Here is a 19,601-nt window from a genome sequence, read left to right on the forward strand (position 1 = left end):
TCAGACACAAATAAATTCATCGGGGAAAAAGACACACCTGACCAGTAGGGTGGATATTCAAGGACTTCTAAAGTAGTGGACTTTCTGATTTTTTTATTTAACTCTGCTACATATCTCTACCCAGTAGAAAGATGTCAAACCCAAGGCCCGGGGGACCAGATACGGCCCACCACATCATTTTATGTGGCCCACAAAGACCAAATGTGCATTAATTTCATGTGTCAAGACTAAAATTACAAATTGTCTTCACTTTTAAAAATAGAGATAATGCAAGCATTTTATTAGTCTTATTTGAAAGCTAGTAATTCATCAGTTTGGTGAGCAGCCTTTATCATTATATGCCGTCAATTTGCAGCGGGTGAGTCAGTTGTGCCTTACAGGACAAATTCGGGGCAAAATAAATGTGAACTTAGCTTCCGTTCAGCGCCTCGCCATTTTCCTGCAGATCACCTGGCTAGCTTACTGAACAAACATCTTCGTAGTGTTCCTCGTTGTCTGCGAGGAACCAAAAAACGAGTCACTATAGTTAGTTAAAGTCTAACCAGTACCTGGCGACATGGAGGAGGAATATTATAGCGGCGGGGGGGATTGGGAAGGGCCGGACGCTAACACGGTAAGACTTGTTGCTGTTATTGTTATTGTTAGCATGCCCATTGAATGGGGGGGGGGGGGGGGGGGGTGACACTACTAACTTAATGACAATCTTGTCGTTTTCTTTCAGGATGATACATTTATTGATGTGGAAAATTTGGGGAAAATCCAAGAGGATTGTCTGAAGAAATTTTCCAGCAGGGATTACATCATGGAGCCTGCCATTTTCAACACTCTTAAAATGTACGCACCTTTTTTTCTGCAAGTTTTTCTGCAAGTCGTAGCATCTTGTTTATGACGAGAGCATTGAAGTTGAGCTTCTCTTGTATTTTTTTGTTCCAGGTATTTCCAGGCAGGTGGTTCTCCAGAACACGTCATCCAACTTCTGTCAGTAAACTACTCCGCAGTTGCTCAGACCGTCAACCTTCTGGCCGAGTGGCTCATCCAGATGGGTTGGCAGATCCTCCCGTCCTGCTTTTGCTTCTTCTCACTATGGGCCTTGTTCATTTAGCTGGAATTGTCATGTGCTTTACAGGTGTTGAGCCTGCACAAGTACAGGAACGCGTTGAGAATCACCTGAAAAGTCTGCTGATAAAGCACTTTGATCCCCAAAAAGCAGATTCCATTTTTACCGTGGAGGGCGAGGTAGGGCATTCGCTAATCTTCATCAAGTCACCTCATTAACTTGAGAGTCTGAATGTTTTTAGACTCCCGCTTGGTTGGAGCAGATGATCGCTCACACGACTTGGCGAGACCTGTTCTACAAGCTGGCTGAGGCTCATCCCGACTGTCTGATGCTCAACTTCACCGTGAAGGTATGACGGCAGAAACTTTTGAAGGAACTTGTGGATTGAGTATCTCAAATTCAGCTGCAATGTTTGTTTTGTAGCTGATTTCAGACGCGGGCTACCAGGGCGAAATCACCAGTGTGTCGACGGCGTGCCAGCAGCTGGAGGTTTTCTCTCGGGTGTTGAGGACATCTTTAGCCACGTTGCTGGATGGAGGAGAGGAGAACCTGGAGAAGAACCTGCCGGAATTTGCTGTGAGGCCCGTTTTTGAGAATTCCCAACACTAGTGTTGTTTCGAGTTCTTTTTCAATTCAGTTTTCTTGTCTCTTCTTAGAAAATGGTGTGCCACGGTGAGCACACATACCTCTTCGCTCAGGCTATGATGTCCATCCTGGCCCAGGAGGAGCAAGGCGGCTCGGCCGTACGCCGGATTGGTCAGGAGGTGCAGAAGTCGGCCCACAAGAGGTAGATTTTCGAGAAATGCGGCACATAATGTCGGATGGATGTTGATTGTGTGACTCTGGGTCGCGTCAGGGGCCACGATGCCAGTCAGATAACGCTGGCGCTGGGTACGGCAGCGGCTTACCCTCGTGCCTGCCAGGCGCTGGGGGCCATGTTGTCCAAAGGAGCCCTGAATCCCGCCGATATCACTGTGCTCTTTAAGATGTTCAGCAGCATGGACCCACCTCCCGTGGAGCTGGTAAGGAATAACGTGACGTGGCATCACTAGAAACATTTGAATCAGTCTTCCATCGTGATGTCGACTTTTTGTTTTTATCCATTTCACTTCATTCATTGGTAGAATCAAGGCGCTCGATTAACTGACGAGAACTTCCTCTTTGTTGTTCCTCAGATCAGAGTGCCAGCTTTTCTGGACCTCTTCATGCAGTCGCTGTTCAAGCCTGGCTCAAAGATTAACCAAGATCATAAGCACAAATATATTCACATCCTGGCCTACGCCGCCAGCGTGGTCGAGACGTGGAAAAAGGTCGGGACCTCTCGTGTTTTGCTTTTCGACAGTGGCTAAGATTGTGTTGCGATCGTAGAACAAGCGAGTGAACATCAACAAGGATGAGCTCAAATCGTCCTCCAAGGCCATCGAGACAGTGCATAACCTTTGCTGCAACGAAAACAAAGGCGCCACAGAGTTGGTGGCTGAGCTCGGTACACTGTACCAGTGCATACGGTGAGTGGAAGGCCGCCAAATGGAGGTCATTGAACACAATTAGCGGATGGCTTCCGTTGATTTTCGCGCATTCAGGTTCCCAGTGGTTGCCATGGGGGTTCTGAAGTGGGTGGACTGGACCGTTTCGGAGCCTCGCTACTTTCAGTTGCAGACCGATCACACGCCGGTCCATTTGGCTCTGCTGGATGAGGTACAGAGAGAGTTGGAGTTTTTTTTTTTTTCCCCCGAAGACAGCAGTTAATTAACGTGGTCTTCCTTTCCTCGGCAGATTTGCACGTGTCATCAGCTGCTGCACCCTCAGGTTCTTCAGCTGCTCATCAAGCTCTTTGAGACGGAACACTCGCAGCTCGACGTAATGGAGCAGGTGTGTTTCTCGATCGGTTCCTCACCTCAGGTATATCCTTAAGTGATGACGCTGTTGATTTTCCTCCCAGTTGGAGCTCAAGAAGACGCTCCTGGACCGGATGGTTCATCTGCTGAGTCGTGGTTATGTCCTGCCTGTGGTTGGCTACATTCGCAAGTGTCTGGAAAAGCTCAATACCGACATCTCCCTCATTCGCTATTTTGTCACGGAGGTAACTAACACAGTGCTAAATGAAGAATCTAATTTTCTGTGCGGTTAAATAATATTTGTGCACCAAAGCTGATTTGACTTGCTGTCCTTACAAAGGTCCTAGACGTGATCGCACCGCCATACACGTCTGACTTTGTTCAGCTCTTTCTGCCCATCTTGGAGAACGATAGCATCGCAGGAACAATCCGCACGGAAGGCGAACACGACCCGGTCGCAGAATTCATCGGTACGCTGCCTCCCCCAAACCTAACCTTGAGTTTTTTCTGTCATCTTGATTTAAGGAAACCAACTTGATGTTCTGTTTTCCAGCTCATTGCAAGTCAAATTTCATCATGATTAATTGAAGACGTTTGATATCATAAAGAGCTGAAAGACATCTTTTGGATTGACCGGTCTGATGACGCAACTTGGGACTCGTGGCCATCGAGGTAAATTGGGAGCTACTTGAGATGCAGCTTCGGGACAGCTTTGTCTCCGCACAGTGAGAAGGCCACACAGCATCTCTTAAAGACTGACATTGTCGGCACAATCATCGTGTGAAATAACACATGTGCAAACCTGTTGTACTAAAAAGGCACGCTTTAATCACTTCAGTGGAACTCAGAGCAGCTCAACGTGACAGTGGTTCATCATTCATTTTAAGATATGTTGCTTATTTTTATTTTAAGATGCAAACGAGTCTTTTGTGGTTTTCAAGTCTGTCTGGACTTTTGTTGTGTGGGAAATTTGCTACGTGATCGTTGTCAGATCTCAAGTAACTTTTTTTTTTTTTTTATACGACTAACATTCTGCACCTCTCTGACAATTAAAATGCCAACCATTTGGCAATCAAATTTAAAATACACTTCTAGGCAGTAAAAGAATTACACGTTCCCTTTTTGGTTATGATTAAAAAGTTAATCCTGACAGTCCTGCTGTAGGCTAGACTAGGTAGTCTTTAGGGACTATAAGGTCTCCATAGACACAGTCCTTCTCTATTGCCAGGTTGTAGGAACTTCCACTTCCTCCCTTGTAGGCACTGGTGACAATCCTGAGCCAACCTTTCTCACCCTGAAGACAAGCACAAGACTTTAACATGACGCTCTCATAATTTGACTTTATAGTTCTCGATCGACGCGCTCACCCACGGCTCTCCCCAGGAGTTCCGTACGATCCAGTACTCGACGCCGTTCTCCACTCCCCATCCCGCCACTGACACGATGTGGTTCACGAAGGGCTCCTCAACGTACTCTGAGTAGAGTCCGCCGTTGTATCGGTCTAGATTGTCTGTCGCCATGATACCACAGCTAAAAGACACAAATGTCCCAGTTTACTTACAAATAATATGAAACAATGATCTTGGCTGAAGAAAAAAAAAAAAGATAAGACACTGCACCACAAAAAAGAAAAGTTGCAAAATATAGACTGTAAATTGCTGAGTTGGCAAAACAGACTATGTAAAATAGCTCATCTTGCCATGTTGTTAGTGCAAGCCGTGCATGTAAGTGAAGAAACACTTCACGATTAAAGCCAATGAAGAAAAAACAAAATCAATCTTGTTAATACTATTTTTGTATATTTAATGCCCTATGGACTTGCCTTGTGTATAAATGGTGCTCTACAAATAAACTTACCTCATCCTACCTTTTGAAAATTATTTTTCGATATGTTTAACAAATCTGAACACAAATCTGGTAGTTGACGCTCCCATCCTAAAAGGGTTACATTTGCCAACATGAAGCTTCGAAACTTTTAACACCGTGCCTTGGTAGCAAAGCAATACTTTTCTTTTTTTCACCAGTGTACCATGCAAACAAAAAAGCGCCGATATTTGTAAGCTTAAGTGGCAGCTTTCATTCAACAAACCTGATTGGTCCTCTGGCGTAGATCTCGGCCATCATCTTCTCCCTCCCGCTGACCTCTCCGTAATCGCCCACCTTCCACAGGGTGTAGTTGCGTACAACATTGCATACGTTGAAGGTGGTGCAGGTGCCACACTGGTTGAAAGGTTTGCATTCTACGGTGGCGGGACAGAAGAACAAGTGACGGACACGTTTGAGCGGCTCACTAGGTCGGTTGCTGTCACTGTAAAGGAGCCTTACCCTGGTCTTTGGCCTGGTAGTTATTGCATGTCTCATCTGGGATGCCGTGGACGTTGGCATACTCCCACACTCCGCCGTGGTCACCACCGTGGCAAGAACCTGATTCTCCGCAGTCTAGCACGTGCTGCACTGAGAGGTAGGCAGACGGCCACGCCCCTTTCCGCTGAATATTGATGCGATCTGGACACCAATGGGAAAAAAAATAAAGGTTTGGTGAGATAACCTTACATGCCAATGCCATAATTGCTATTTACAATGAATAGTATCATGACACTTGTGAAATTGGATAATATGCGACACAAAGGAAAAGGAAACTTATGAGTCGAACCTGCCATTGCACTGGTGCTGCCATGAGCCCAGCATGAGCCGCAGTACTGAGGAATGTGCTGATTGCGAGTGGTGCTGACAAAGTTGAGACCGCCGATGTTTCTCCAGTCCCACGACTTGGGCAGTTCAGAAATGTTCAAATACTCGTGAGGACGAGGCGAGGACCTGAAAAGAAACAATCAATGTATAAGATGACATTGTCATTCTCACTTAATGTGATGGTTTTTGTGTCGACCCTACAAAGTAAAACTCGTGACTGCCCCCCCCCGGACATCATGTTAGCACTGTCGCTAACAAGCTAGCATAATTGTTCAGAACAACCAACTAACCTCACTCCGAAGCAGTTTTTTCTTGGCCTGGGGACATAACAGGGCTTTGTGTCCGTGAAATGCAGTCCAGCCGACACGGCAGACAACAGAACGGAAAATAAAATAAGGAAAGAAGTGTTCGCCATTTGGACAAGCCGCTTTCCTGGGAAGTTCACTATTTGCTCGTATCAACAATCACATGACACTGATGATGAGTCATTGTACGTCAGATGGACGTCACAATTCCTACAGCGCCCACTAGTGGCTTGGCTAGTTACTTGATGGGTAAGCGGAAGATCGTTCCAAGTTGAGGCTTAATTACTTTTTAAGAGAAAATGGTTGATACTTTTTATTTCAGAACTAAAAAACGTGCACTGAGAATTCATTTGTCCCAATGTTATACTTGAAATTTCATTGATTGAGCTAGAGTAACCATTTTTTTAACAGTGGGTGATTAATGAATAAAGCTCAGACAACATAGCCATGTATTTACCTTTATTCGATGAAGTCAAATGTAATCAAAGAGAGTGCAGACTCGCAGTTTCGTAAAACACATAAACCCAAAGTGAATGGGAACTTGCTTCGACAGTTTCAGGTTTGTGGCGGTAGAGTGCTCCAGTGTCGTTGTGTCTCCTATACCAGCCTTCTCCTTTTGCAGTCTTGCTCCATCTGCTCCTCTAACATATTGGAGGCAGCACCCAAAGGAGACACTTGGTTCAGCATGGAGTCATCAGAAGCCTGACCGAAGAGGGCCATCAGCAAAGCCACGCCAAATCCCGTGGCTCGCTCCCCCTGCCAAGGCAAGTACAAGGCTCACACTTGCTGCTTTCAACAACATGCAGCACTAATGGCAGTTGCCTGGTTGTCTAATCAGAGCACAGACACATTACTAAAATATTTTGTTACTCACAGCATGAACGGGAGAAGCGATGTCAACATGGACCCACACACCGGGCCAATCAAAGCCCAAGTGCGACACGATGAAGAGGCCAGCGCATGAGCTCTGAGCGTTCTCACGGTCCTGACCAAAAAAAAAAAAAAAAAACCACAAGCATTACCAATTTTAAGTATTTCAGTCCATGCCACAAAAATGGAATGCCCCTCAGGGTGGGGGGTAGTTGTGTCAGTTACTCACAGCCACTGAATTTTTCATGTCAGCAAGAGCAGAAGCAAATTCGGTGAAGTGCAACTCGGGGCAATAAACCAGAGGGTGGGCAAGGTCGCCGCTGCTGCGTCCGGCACGCAAGCACGCCGTTTCCCACTGCTCACTGTTGGTCATCACGGCTGCGTGGTGCTTCCCTGTAGAAATCCCCTAAACAACCAAAACAAACAAAAAAAGCTTTGCTGTCTCAAGGTCAATCTTTATTAAAAAAAAATAAAATAAAAATAGTTTTCATCCATACCTGTGCACCCGTCAGCGTGGCCATATCCAGGATGATGTCAGCGGACAGATCTTTGCTGGCATACACCACGCCATCGGCCAGCACTAACCTTCCTTCTGCATCGGTGTTGTTGATCTCCACAGTCCTTTTAAAATCATTTCGAACAACAGCTTCAGCAAATCGCACTGACTTTTCAACCGGCTCTTGCATTACAAGCGCTTGGGAAACCCGCTCACTTTCCAGAGTAGAGTGTATGGATATCATCGGGCCGTGTGGCTGTAGGTCCGACGGAATTTTCTGCCAGGCAAAACACGGCGTGCAGGTTATCCTTGAAGCCCTGGGACATAGATAAGAGCGAGAGTTTCTCGCCGAAGTCCCACAACCTCTCAGGCGAGACAGACCGACTGGTCGGTTGTTGCTGAGAGCTCACCTGTTTGATGGTAGCTTGAAAAGCTCCCAAAATTGCAGCAGCGCCACCGCAGTCTCGCTTCATGCCTGGCATTGTGGTCTAGACCAAATCAAGACAAAAGAATAGGTTTGGCAAACTCTTTAGTCAGAACTTCCAAAAACTTTGCCTTAATATTTCAAGATGTGCCTTTCTAAATGCATGCAAAGAGAATAAAACACATACCTTTCCCTTGATGCTGAGTCCTCCTGTGTCATACACAATGCCTTTGCCCACCCAAGCAATGGTCTGAGTGGCACCATCTGGTGTGTGGCTCAAGACTGCCAAAGCAGGAGGATTCTCAGCTGCCTTTCCAACACCATAAATACCTAAAAAGACACAGTTATGCATCAGGCTGCAATACAATTTGGTCCTCCAAGTTTTCAAAGTCAAAAGCTAAAAAAGAAAAAAAAAACTGTATTTTCTGCGTTACACAGGACTGAATGATCTCCTACAGACACGTTACCTCCAAAGCCTTTGTCCTTCAGCTCCTCTCCACGAATAATCACAGGAGTTATTCCGAGTTCGCTTCCCACAGCTTTGATTTCCTGAAACACGTGCAGGGGGCCTTTAGGATCTTGACAGGTTGACACAAACTGCAGTTGATGGTTTTCCTCACCTCCAAGAAGTGGTCGGTGTTCATCTCGTTACACGGCGTGTCCACAATGCGAGCTGCTAGACGAACTCCGTCTGCAGTATTGGAGAGACACTGAAAAAAAGGCAACATGGGTCACTGCAAGACTTCAGTGACGTCAAAATGACAAATAGCAGAATTGACTAAGATGCAGTCACTGGCGGAGCTAGAAGGGGGTTTGCTGGGGCACTGCCCCCCCCTAAAATATGTTTGGACCCCCCAGGTGCCAGGAAATTCACTTTTATTCTGTTCTTTACTTCAGGAAAAACGTTTCCACTTGTAATTCAATCAATCACCAAGTACCTCAAGCTCAGCCTCATCCATTTGGTTGTTGTCTTGGCCGACAATCACAAACTCGACGGCGACGTGCTTCTTCTCAACCCTGCGCGAGGATGCGGAGCGGCGAGAGAAGATGGGGAACGATCTGGAAATGGCACAGGCTGATGCAAACACCTCTGAGCGCTCACACACCATCTACAGAGGAAACACACAAACGCATCAGATGTCTCCATCCACTGGACGAAACAGATGATAGTCCCTTATCGTAACTGATCCATTTGAAGAGGTTGATAATGAGGATGGGGTGCAAGTACTGACCACGATGCAGCGGTTGTTCCCTCCAGGAAGACATGTTCGGACCAGACGGGAGATAAAGTGGGCAGAAGAGGGGCTGTTGTGCCTGCTGACCCGCGAAGGAATGGCAGCCACGGCTGCATAGTTGAGGTACAGGGGACAGCTGTCCGTAGGCTTGGGGCTCAAAGTGTTCAGGGCAGCCTGCCAAATCTGAAAGAACACAACTCATCACTCCATTTCACATGAGGAGTTACAGCAAACCATTAAAAAAAACTTGAGATTTTTGAATTTTACTACATTTGTTGCACGATGTGTTAGTGCGTGCGTGCGTGCGTGCGTGCGTGCGTGCGTGCGTGCGTGCGTGTGGGTTTACAAATTTGACAGTTTTGTTAGCAGCACTCTTCTAAGTGCTGCAAAGATCTAAAACATTTTTATTTTATACATACAGGTTAATAATTGCCTTTTGATCTGTCTTCATAATAAGTAATGAATTAAAGTAATTCTGAGTACTTCAATGAGAACCAGGAAAGACAATGGGTGACTGCAATAAATCCTTGACCACAAATCTTCTTTCATAAACCGTGTGATATATGCAGTGTAGATTATTTCCACCTACTCGAAAGAGATTTTTAATTCTTAATTTTACAAAACAACAACAAAAAAATCGCGAGTTTTAAGTATGTTAACATGGTCAAATGAGGTTTATATGTCGATGAGAAATGAATTCATCGGGCACGTGTAATGGAGCAATTAAACGCCCCAGCTCGGTGGAAATGTAGATTTTATTCCAATTCATATCGTTGTCAGTAATAAAACTTTTGGAAATGCGGTGTCGAAACTATTAAGTATAAAGTGTAGTTACTTGAGACGGAGCGTCTCGTGTGCTTGCTCGATGTGTTAGCTAACCCTTAGCATTAGCATCAGTAAGCAGTCATTGTCACGAACGCGTTACCTCTTTATTGACAACAGGCTGGAGTTTTCCCTTAATTTGGCCCCAGTCAACTTGCTGAAGGTTGGCATGCTGTCCGATTATTAGAATCGGGCGAGTTTGTGGGTCGGAGTCACCGGCAGACACCTTAAACTCCAGCACCACGTTCGCCATTTTTGGCCTAGCTAATACACTGGTGTTTCGATAGCGGAATAGGTGCCGGCAACGGCGGCTGCCAGAGGACAAAATAAATTAAGGATTGGGGCGGTTTGAATAAATGTGATTGAATAAATGCCATTTGGGAATGGAAAAAAAACACTTGAATATTAATACGTAACAGTACAAATGAAAATTCGTCAATGTAACGTAGACATTTTTATTTTCTTAGTTATATGCACAGAATTTGAGTTGACACCCTGAAAAGTCAAAAACCTGCATGTATGGAAGACAGTTCACATGAATAGCAATCATGCGTATGTTATTCTTAGTCTTACATTAAGTTCAGATAACACAAGGGGATTCTCAAACTGCATAGGTTTTAATTATCTTAAAACATAGGGATTTCTAACATCACAATTAATATCTGCAGGATACTGTAAAATGTAAACATCTATGTTAGAGCGCATATAACCCACAAGGCATTGAATTAAAAAAAAAAAAAGATCACATGAGTAAAAGTAAACAATCAACAACCCAATTAAAGTTGAATATAATTTACGTAACATTTATCTGCTTATGTAAATGTAATGTGCACAGTTTTATGCATTTTTACTTTTACTGAATGTCAGTAAATCTTTACAGTTTACAGTGTTGGAGACAATGAAATTTAGCCTTGAAATTTTCAGTCTCTGGTATCACCTGTGAGTGATGGAAGAAATTAAATTTCTTTCAATAATACCGGTATGTTCAGATAACAGAAATACATTGTTTACACAATAGAAAATAAAATAACAATATTTTTTATCAGAGTGAAATGGTATGAAAGGTCTTTGTGCAGAAAATCATATTTTCTCAGTGACCTAATTGTTCTATCATCTTGCTTATTTACTGTAATAGTATACTATGACATCCAGTAATACTACTTTGCTCTGTCCAAAATGTGCTTGAAATTGCACCACAGCATTCATGTATTAGGTCATTCCTTCATTTGATGAGAAAATAATAATACAGATGCGGAAATCTAGCTATAAGAATCTTTAGTCTATGTAGTGTCTGCTACAGCTTAATTGCATAAAAGGATCGCATTTGCCATTTCAAGATAGATATTATTTCAGAAAATGCACAAGCAGAGACACACTCACACACTTCACATGTAAACACAATCAAGCATTTTGGTTGATAGCAGCAGAGGACAAAGAAAGGTTTCAGCCTATGTGAAGAGCTACCAAAAAAAAAAGAACATCAGCAACCATGGTTCCAAGAGGACGGATAGTGTGCTGTCTTCTACTTCAATTTTGCGATTTAACTTAAACATACAATATGTGATGAGGTTTAATATTAGTTTGTGTAAGACTTTAAGACACGGTTAGTAAATGTTGATGATGTATAGACAGGATACCACGATACGTCAGAGGAAGCGATCGTTACGAACGCTCACTCAGTGAGACACTGGTGCAGGCCGATGGAGCTTGAATGGCCCTTGACGTAGGAGTGCCGCAAGTTTCCGTTGGACCCGCAAGTGGCGGCGATGCCACAGTTATTCAGGGTGGGGTTGAAGCAGGAAGCCGTGCTGGTGTTGGGTAAAGGCTTCATGGTAGAAAGAATCAGGGCCAGGCAGTCAGCCACTTTCTTGTTGGGGGCACAGGCCAAGGCTGGGGTGTGACCTGCAAATGGTAACAAACCATTGCTGGAATAGGTGGTGGGTTAATGTGAAAGCAATGGTGGGGCATTAATCACTTAGGCTACATACGAGGAAAGTAGTGCGGTACTCTTAGCCTCTGATATACTTTTAATACTTCTTATAAGACGTACAATTGCTGCTACAGTTCCAAATTAGCCATGAACCCAAGAATCAAATGCAGAGGCAATTATGCAGTCATGGCTTAGCTACACTTAAAAAAAATAAAAATCCTAATTGCATCATTGACATGTTGTGATGGTGGCATTGCTCACCTTCGTCATCCACGGCCATGACTGCTGCTCCTCTGCTGAGTAAGACCTGCACAACGGTCGCTAAACCCTTCCTTGCCGCGATGTGAAGGGGCCTAGATGAGGAAACAAATCGGTTCATAAAAAAAAATGCATCGGCATCATAAGTGGTGCTGAACAGCGGTCAACGCGAGAAGCCAACTCACATTTGGAGTGCGCTATTTGGTGCATTTATGAGGCAGTGGTCACTGATTTCTCCTAGAAGCAACAGGGCGCACATCTCGTGACCCTGCGGAATAAAGGACATTGAAAAGTCACACGCGGTACACTCAAGATGACGAGACGCTTTCGAGACAAAATGGCCGTATTAATCTCTTAATGTGACATGCATTCAAACGTTATCGTGCGCCTGACAATTTCTGCACTCGTGTTTGTGTGCTTGACCTTAGTGCACGCTAAGTGAAGGGCTGTGTTATTATTGACATCCACCAGGGTCAGGTCTGGCTTCGCCTTTTGCAGCAAGAATTCTGAAATGAATAACAAAAAGATTTTTCCTCTTGACTCAGGGGTCACCTGTTTGCATGCAAAAAGAGGGGGGGATCTGAACTTCGAAACAGAATTGGACCTTGGTGATTGAAGAACTCCTGCTGTGACTTTCAAAGTGAGAGAGGAGAAACGTTTACAGTATGTAGAGGATACATACCAACAGCCATGCTATGCCCACAATCAGCGGCAATCATTAGAGCGGAGCATCCATTGTGGTCCGTGGCGTCGAGCTCTACCCCCTGGGCTAGGAGCAGTTGGAGCCCTGGAACATTTCCAGAGTAGGCCGCTGCATGCAGCGGAGTTCTGCAAATCACAGATGGACAAGAAAAAGAAAGCAAAATTACTTTTTTTTAAAAATCCAACTGAACCCAAAGATTTGTTTTATTAAATGAACTATCTGCATGTTTCAAGATAGACTTTCACAGCAAAACGTGGAACTCACCTTCCTTTGGTATCGCAAATTTTAACAATTTGAGGACCAACTGTCTTCACAAGAAGTCCAGCGGCAACATCATGCCCTTTAATTCTGCAAAGGGAAAAAAAATAACCTACAGACCACGCAATTCTTCTAAACTATTTCTAGAGGATAAATGTTGTGGACTCACAAAGCACAGTGCAATGGGTTGAAGGAATTTCCTTCCTGGTTGCCAAAAAGCTTGTTTTCAAGTAAAATGCGTAAACATCCTTCATGACCTACACAGAACATAAATGGACAAATGATTTCAAAGCAAACATCAGCAAAAATACAGTTCAGGGAAACTACCATAGGTTCTATTTTCAGAGGAATTTGTTTGACTTGCACTTCATTTTTTTTCATTTTTAGTTTTGCTTCCTCGTGATCCTGTAAAACATTAGCGATAACAAATAGTAGGAAAGCTTTTTTTGGGACAGTCCAAGACTGTTTTCTGTCGTTTTCGAATTCGCAGTGAATTTTATGACATGAACATCCTGATGCCTTACCATGGTAGGCAGCCCAGTGCGTGGGCGTGTAGCCTCTGTAATCCAACATGGAGTCTAGAGGATCCGCTTTCACTGCAGCTTGTAGTAAAGTGTGCAGTAGCTGTGCGTGGCCGCAGGACGCAGCGAGATGCAGCGCCGTCCTTCCCTGAGAGTCTCGACACAGAGCAGAGGCGCCATGTTCCAATAAAGCTGAGGTACACTCACTGCTACCCAGCATGGCCTGCAGGGCAAGGACAGAAACATTTGAACTTTTGTCCTTGAGACAAGAAGCACACACAATCTCATCCAAACGCACAGCTCGATGTAATGCAGTGAAGCCTTTTTTGTCGCCGACATCCGGATTGGCTCCTTTCTCTAAAAGGATGTGGACACAATCTGTGTGACAACCCAGAGCTGCCAACATGAGTGCAGTCCTGCAAATCAATTACAAAAAAAACAAAAAAAAACTTAGTTTTTACATGTGGCAGATTTTTCCCCATTTATATGAACTCCTAAAAAGAACTTACTGTCCTTGTGTGTCTTGGCTGTCAATTATGTCAGCACTGCTTTCTCTATTCACCAGCAAAAGCAGACAGTCCACATGGCCCTCTGCAGCTGCATATGCATAAAATACCATCAGGAAAAAAAGCATTCTCGCACAATAAAAATGAATCCTTCGTCAACTGCAACCTGCAGCATGGAGAGCAGTCCTCTTGTGCTTATGATCCTTTAGGATGCAGGAAGCTTGATGTTCCAGAAGAACCTCCACACATGAGGTAAAGCCCCTTTGAGCGGCGAGGTGGAGGGCGCTTTGCCCCTCGATGTCTCGGACATCCAGGCTCACTAAGGTCTCACACAGCAGATGAAGGGCCTCACAGTGACCATAATACGCCTGTCAACACCACACAAGTGTTGCAGTCGGCAATCGTGAACAAACCGCAAGTGGGAGAAGTGTGATGGATTTGCACTACTCACAGCTAAGTGCAGCGGACTAACGGGAATATTACTTTCGGCTTCTTCTAGACAGTTGAAAGAAATCACCAGCAGCTTGAAATAGAAATAAAAACTTTCAGGCAATGAAGGGGAGGGAAAAAAAAAAAAGGGTTAAAGTACTGACCATTTCCAAATGCTGCTTGTTGCCGTAAGCTGCTGCATAGTGGACAGCACTGTAACCTTTAGTATTCTTTAAAGTTGGATTTCCTCCACTGTCCAATAAGTATTCTAAACAACTGTACACACGCACACACAAAAAAAAAAAAAGCAGAGTTCAGCCAAACCAATCTGCACAATCTTCTAATATCAACACAAATATTTCGAAATCTACAACGTACAGAGAGGCTTCTTGTTCCTTTTCCATTCTGCAGTCAGAGCTCGTCTCCCCTCTGTGGGATGAAAAAGTTATTCGCTAACTTGCAATCCTAAACTGCCAGCACGTATTTATGCCGTTGCTCAGGACTTCACCCGAAGAACGTGAGTGACGCAGCAGCGTAGTGAAGAGGGCTGCAACCCATCAGGTCTAGCTCGTTGATCTCCGAGCCGCCTTTTACCAGTGTGATTGTACACTGGCTGTTGCCGCTGGCTGCAGCGTAGTGCAAAGGAGATCTGTGCAGCAAAACGAGAAATGGCTCAATCAAACATGTTGGCAATCAGGCAGCACAAAATTGTATTTTCCTCACCTTCCCAAATGATCCTTTACATCGAGTTCAGCTCCACTGTTTAGCAACATGTTAAGACAGTCAACATTTCTGCCGAAAGCACAAGCAGCAAATGTTCATTTATGACAACTTTTCATGGACAACTCTAATGAGTGTGTGTGTATGTGTGTGTTTTACCCTCCAAATGCAGCTGCGTGCATACAGGTCCTCCCAAGTTCATCCTGTGAGTTGATATCAAATCCAAAGGACGGTGTCTGGCAGCTTGTCGGACAGTGTACAATGTTGTAATACTGACCTACACAGCATACAAGCAAAAGTGCTAAAGTACACGTTGAAAGATAATGCCGCTAAAACATTGAAGGCTGCTCTATTCATCACCATTTGTGAGCAGTTTGCGACAGCAGTCGGAAAAGCCGTACAGCGCTGCCAAGTGTAAGGCGAGCATCCCATGGATCCCCTGTCTGCAGAAAATTCAATATGAATAGCTCATCAAAAATGCAAGAGGAAAGGATTCCGCCCAACGCCAGCAGTTTGTTAAACGGTACCTTCAGCTTGCTGCCTGAATCACACAATGCTAAGCATAGATCAAGTGTGAGCACTTTAAATGCTAACAAAAATATCCACCATCATTGACCGAGCTCTCTGCAAGCGAGGTGTTTGATGATTTGTGTATCTAGCTTTCAGTATGTTAAAATACAACCTACCTGGATTTGTCGGCACCATTAGTCAACAGAGTGCTGATCAACAACTCCTGACCATTTCGGGCAGCAACATGGAGCGGAGTGTTGCCGTATATGTCAACACAGTCAATTTCACCACCTGGGTAGAAGACACAATTATTTTTTTTAACCGACCTGGTATTATATTTCGAGCCACACTGCATGCCTAAGTCAGTCTTTTGTTTTGACAACGGCAATATTTTTTTATTTGTTTACCATTTTGGATAAGAATCTGGGAGCCTGTGAAGCGGCCATGCATAGCAGCCATATGCAAAGGGCTCTTCCCTGCTTTACTCTGTTGAAGAAATTATTTACGTGAGTTAGAAGGTTTGTGAAGATGCAAGCTAAGACATGTTTTCCCCTTTTTAACCTGCATATTGACATCAGCCCCGTTATTAATGAGCAGCTCGACACACAGCACCCCGCTGGAGGAAGCGGCGGCCAGGTGTAGGGGAGTGACGCCGTGGTAGTTGGCCTGGTTGATGTTGGCGCCACAATTGATCAGCTCATAGGCCACAGCCTCCTGGCCCGTATGGCAGGCCATGTGAAGTGGGGCGTTTCCAAACGTGTTTGGTTCATCAGTCTAGAAGGCAGGGAAGGAGGAAGAGAAGCTAGATAAAAACGGTACAATCCAACCTCTGAAGCTGAATTTTGTTGCGTAATTCAAAATTATTATTTTTTTAATCCATGATGTCAGCGTCAGACAAAACCCAAGATCCACAAGCATCTAAGGATGGACCTTTTTTGTGCAGCGCTCTATTTTATTTAAGAAGAATATTTATTTGACTTATGGATTCATTGCCAACCAGCATCACTGAAAGGTTTTGCTTGACCTTAACAAAAGATTTGACAGAAAAAAAAATTGCTAATCTACTACACATTTTGAAGCATTTTAGAATATACTTCAGGAAAAAAAAAAAAAAAAAAAAAAAAAGATACCTCAGCTCCAAGTTCCAAAAGATATTTGACCACATCTACATGTCCACTGATTGCTGCAGCATGTAGCGGTGTGTAGCCCCCTTTGTCTTTACATGTTACATCAGCACAATGAGAGACCAGCATCTTCACAATGTCCAAATGTCCTAGGGGAGGGGAAAAAAACCCACAATATTTACCACACAGACACATCATTTAATATTTTTTGTAAAGTGCGCCACCCACCATCATTTACAACACACACTGTACACAAAAATTGAGTTTGGAGTATCTTTTAGTTGATCAAGTTAATATGCTCAACTTTATAGGTGATTTGCTTTACGTTCACTCTGCTCCACATTAATTTATTATTTATATTCCAATTATTATTTTTTTTTTTATTATTTATATTTATATTGCGCTCTCCGCATTTAAGCCTCATTTACAGTGTGTTGAGCGGGGTTTTATTTCGAAGCCTAAGAAGAGAAATTTCTAATTTTAAAATCATCTGGAGCCATTAAGCAGCCCTATGAGTGCCTGCTACCATATCTATTTTGGAGTTGGGAAGTGATAAACACCAGTGTGGTGAAGGATGCAACAGAGTGTGAACACACACAAAGAGAGCTGTTTACTTGGAATCACATGTTATTGGCAGGGGAAAATACATTTATTTATAGCTGCTGGGACTACAGTAACCTTTGTGTTTAAAGAGTCACGGGAAGGTTTCCAAACTTTCCTTCCAGAAGGTCTCAAGATTTTTCATTTGAGAACAAAATGCTTTTAAGAGTGATTTTTGGTGTTTAGGTTTCAATAGGTGTCTTAAAGTCTTTCTGAAAATGTGTGTCTAAATGTTTAAGCATTGTCTCTTTTCGGTCAACACCACCACCACTTACCAAGATATCCAGCCCAGTGGATCGGCTGCCTTTCCTTTTTGTCTTTGCCGCTCGCATTGGCACCCTTGCTGAGTAGCAAGTTCACCATCTATAGAAAGTAAGCAACAACCTGCTTTACAGTTTGAAATGGAAAAAATGTACTTATGACAGTGACAAAAATTAAGAACAAGCCCCCGATCAACAATCAATACGTCTCTAGGAAAGCATACCTCTCCATGTCCACTGTGTGCTGCGTGATGCAAAGGTGTTCGTCCTGAGCGGTCATAAACATCTAGGCTGCACACATGAGGTATCAGCGATTCAGCACAACTTGTAGCCAAGTTTGCTGCAGCCATGTGCAGAGGCGTGTGCCAGAATTTGTCCCGTGTGTTGATCTCTGCCCTGTGCTTTAGCAGCAGCTCCACAGCTCTCTGAACAGAAGATGATTTTTAAAAAAAAAAGTCCAATAAAACAATCTGGGTACTGCATTTCTTGAAACTGCACAATGAAAAAAAAATTTGCATACTTCATTTCGGGAGGCAGCTGCTCTATGTAAAGGAGTCAACAAACCCTGGTCCTTAGCATTGACATTGGCACCTGTTAGAAAGCAAAAAAGATTTGAAGGCTTGTTTTTAAAATAATTTTGGGGACAATATTTCAATCCTTACCAGCGGTGATAAGTAGTTCCATAATGTGAATGTCGCCAAGGTAGGCAGCAGCATGAAGGGGTGTGCTTTGTTCATGGTCCTGTAGAAAATGAGGCATTAACAAATAAGATCTACCCAGAAAACAAACAAAGTTGTGAAATAATATTACCAATGAATTGACATCCTCGCTGTGGCCTAACAAAAATGTCACTTCTTCAGTATTTCGGCTGAAAATAGCCTGGACCAGAGGACTCTGGAAGAACAATTTGACATGGAAGGAATAAACATTAGATTGCCAACTCAAGACCTCAAGGTAGTAGAGAATAGACAAACTATGTCTTATTTCAGACCAGATAAGTAGAGAAAGCCAACTTTGCAGTAAGTAGCAAAGCATAAAGAGGAGAAAACTGAAATTATAATATGAAGAGATTCAGATTTAGATATAATACAAAAACATAAGATACAGAACTGCGATCATGCTTTATATGCAACGTGATCATAGCGCATCAGTGAGTGAGATGACTGAATTTTCTTTTCCTTTCTCTATGGGAATTGTTTTTGACTAATTTAGGCGTACTAATGACAAAAGTTATTAGAAAATAAAGTATGGAGATATTACATTGACTTGCATGAACTTCGTATTAATGGCATTTATACTACGGCTTTATAAAAACACAAACGAAAACGTACAGCTACAGAACAGACAAAAGAATAAAGGCAAACATTAGTAAGTAAATTGTAATTTAGACGACTTCAGTGTCACGGTTGTAATAACATAGCTGTATGTCCGTTAGCAAACTTTGGTCGAAATGCCGACAAGTCAACCGGCTGTAATGTAAAGTTAGAAAACGACCGACATTACAATAATCCCAATTATTTTCCCGTACCTGGTCCTTGATATCTCTACACTCCATTCCTCAATTTTGCAACTCACTCCTTCATTCACGCCATTTGTGTAGACATGTTATTCAATGGCAGATCATTTACTTGTTAGCCTCGTTAGCGAGTTCGTTTATGCGGTGTCGACTAGATTCTCGCGAGAGGTCACCACAACGTGATGACAAGCTTGGGAGTCAAACAAGTTGCGTGGCATTTACATCTCATAAACTACCTGAACTTTGAACCTAACGTTGCAAAAGTTGCATCATATCTTCTGAATGGCGTGTAGAGAATTTAAAAGTATGTTTTTGCGCAAGAATTTATTATACTGGTATTCATATTATCATTTCCTTTAAAATTAATATACTTTAGAATTAAGATCCTTCTTCTTACGCCCCCCCCCCCCCCCCCTCCATTGCATTGCATTGCATTGCATTGCATTGCATTGCATTGCAATCCATCCATCCATCCATCCATCCATCCATCCACCCACCCACTCATTTCCAATGCTTATCCTCATGAGG

The 19,601-nt window shown here is 43.5% G+C and overlaps 4 protein-coding genes across 5 annotated transcripts; 1 reads left to right on the forward strand and 3 right to left on the reverse strand.

Moving 5' to 3' along the window:
• The first annotated feature begins 367 nt into the window (after positions 1-367).
• On the forward strand, positions 368-4,778 carry nelfcd (negative elongation factor complex member C/D). 2 transcript variants are annotated; one of them, XR_015067521.1, is made up of 16 exons: positions 368-613; positions 722-834; positions 934-1,043; positions 1,127-1,236; positions 1,299-1,406; positions 1,481-1,633; positions 1,714-1,844; positions 1,914-2,079; positions 2,233-2,367; positions 2,426-2,565; positions 2,641-2,755; positions 2,834-2,929; positions 3,000-3,140; positions 3,236-3,365; positions 3,449-3,567; positions 4,243-4,778. XR_015067521.1 is itself a non-coding variant. In XM_085923127.1 (15 exons), the coding sequence occupies exons 1-15, from the start codon at positions 557-559 to the stop codon at positions 3,481-3,483; spliced, it is 1,740 nt and encodes a 579-aa protein (XP_085779253.1). In that variant the 5' UTR covers positions 368-556; the 3' UTR covers positions 3,484-3,916. The 2 variants fall into 2 exon arrangements, 1 of the variants encoding a protein (XP_085779253.1); XM_085923127.1 differs by lacking the exon at positions 4,243-4,778 and having other exon boundaries at positions 3,449-3,916.
• On the reverse strand, positions 3,701-6,073 carry ctsz (cathepsin Z). The gene is made up of 6 exons (XM_085923128.1): positions 5,877-6,073; positions 5,549-5,712; positions 5,221-5,400; positions 4,985-5,135; positions 4,263-4,425; positions 3,701-4,189 (listed from the first exon to the last, which is right to left on the reverse strand). Exons 1-6 carry the CDS (start codon positions 5,999-6,001, stop codon positions 4,061-4,063), a joined length of 912 nt encoding a protein of 303 aa, XP_085779254.1. The 5' UTR covers positions 6,002-6,073; the 3' UTR covers positions 3,701-4,060.
• A 262-nt stretch (positions 6,074-6,335) lies between these two features.
• On the reverse strand, positions 6,336-10,067 carry npepl1 (aminopeptidase like 1). The gene is made up of 12 exons (XM_085925216.1): positions 9,842-10,067; positions 8,914-9,099; positions 8,620-8,790; positions 8,302-8,391; positions 8,149-8,230; positions 7,869-8,011; positions 7,668-7,745; positions 7,474-7,574; positions 7,259-7,382; positions 6,991-7,167; positions 6,766-6,876; positions 6,336-6,647 (listed from the first exon to the last, which is right to left on the reverse strand). Exons 1-12 carry the CDS (start codon positions 9,989-9,991, stop codon positions 6,489-6,491), a joined length of 1,572 nt encoding a protein of 523 aa, XP_085781342.1. The 5' UTR covers positions 9,992-10,067; the 3' UTR covers positions 6,336-6,488.
• A 102-nt stretch (positions 10,068-10,169) lies between these two features.
• ankrd52b (ankyrin repeat domain 52b) lies at positions 10,170-19,259 on the reverse strand. The gene is made up of 28 exons (XM_085925213.1): positions 19,086-19,259; positions 18,368-18,451; positions 18,220-18,298; positions 18,078-18,148; positions 17,782-17,982; positions 17,573-17,660; positions 16,704-16,846; positions 16,135-16,347; positions 15,981-16,059; positions 15,750-15,864; positions 15,424-15,506; positions 15,223-15,340; positions 15,067-15,135; positions 14,852-14,992; positions 14,722-14,772; positions 14,508-14,619; positions 14,366-14,437; positions 14,081-14,282; positions 13,918-14,005; positions 13,707-13,824; positions 13,412-13,631; positions 13,057-13,144; positions 12,894-12,977; positions 12,609-12,754; positions 12,350-12,432; positions 12,112-12,194; positions 11,930-12,021; positions 10,170-11,640 (listed from the first exon to the last, which is right to left on the reverse strand). The coding sequence occupies exons 1-28, from the start codon at positions 19,110-19,112 to the stop codon at positions 11,411-11,413; spliced, it is 3,180 nt and encodes a 1,059-aa protein (XP_085781339.1). The 5' UTR covers positions 19,113-19,259; the 3' UTR covers positions 10,170-11,410.
• Between the last annotated feature and the right edge of the window lie 342 nt (positions 19,260-19,601).

The sequence above is a fragment of the Syngnathus leptorhynchus genome, chromosome 11 (assembly GCF_054491065.1).
Source record: "Syngnathus leptorhynchus isolate UIUO chromosome 11, UIUO_Slep, whole genome shotgun sequence".
NCBI classification, from domain to species: domain Eukaryota; kingdom Metazoa; phylum Chordata; class Actinopteri; order Syngnathiformes; family Syngnathidae; genus Syngnathus; species Syngnathus leptorhynchus.

Bases quoted from the DNA above. Each gene is read 5' to 3' on its own strand.
- nelfcd (XM_085923127.1), top strand. From the start codon at position 557: ATGGAGGAGGAATATTATAGCGGCGGGGGGGATTGGGAAGGGCCGGAC. The intron at 1,237-1,298 runs GTAGGGCATTCG...GAATGTTTTTAG, and splicing joins TTTTTACCGTGGAGGGCGAG to ACTCCCGCTTGGTTGGAGCA. The intron at 1,407-1,480 runs GTATGACGGCAG...TTTGTTTTGTAG, and splicing joins TGCTCAACTTCACCGTGAAG to CTGATTTCAGACGCGGGCTA.
- ctsz (XM_085923128.1), bottom strand. From the start codon at position 6,001: ATGGCGAACACTTCTTTCCTTATTTTATTTTCCGTTCTGTTGTCTGCC. The intron at 5,401-5,548 runs GTTCGACTCATA...ATTGGTGTCCAG, and splicing joins CAGCACCAGTGCAATGGCAG to ATCGCATCAATATTCAGCGG. The intron at 4,190-4,262 runs GTGAGCGCGTCG...GCTTGTCTTCAG, and splicing joins ACTCCTGGGGAGAGCCGTGG to GGTGAGAAAGGTTGGCTCAG.
- npepl1 (XM_085925216.1), bottom strand. From the start codon at position 9,991: ATGGCGAACGTGGTGCTGGAGTTTAAGGTGTCTGCCGGTGACTCCGAC. The intron at 8,012-8,148 runs GTAACGTGTCTG...GTGTCTTTTTAG, and splicing joins GAAGGACAAAGGCTTTGGAG to GTATTTATGGTGTTGGAAAG. The intron at 7,746-7,868 runs GTATGTGTTTTA...GATTTGGTCTAG, and splicing joins GACTCAGCATCAAGGGAAAG to ACCACAATGCCAGGCATGAA.
- ankrd52b (XM_085925213.1), bottom strand. From the start codon at position 19,112: ATGGAGTGTAGAGATATCAAGGACCAG. The intron at 18,149-18,219 runs GTAAGGATTGAA...GCTTTCTAACAG, and splicing joins GGAACTACTTATCACCGCTG to GTGCCAATGTCAATGCTAAG. The intron at 14,283-14,365 runs GTGAGTAGTGCA...TGGTGTTGACAG, and splicing joins TTAGTCCGCTGCACTTAGCT to GCGTATTATGGTCACTGTGA.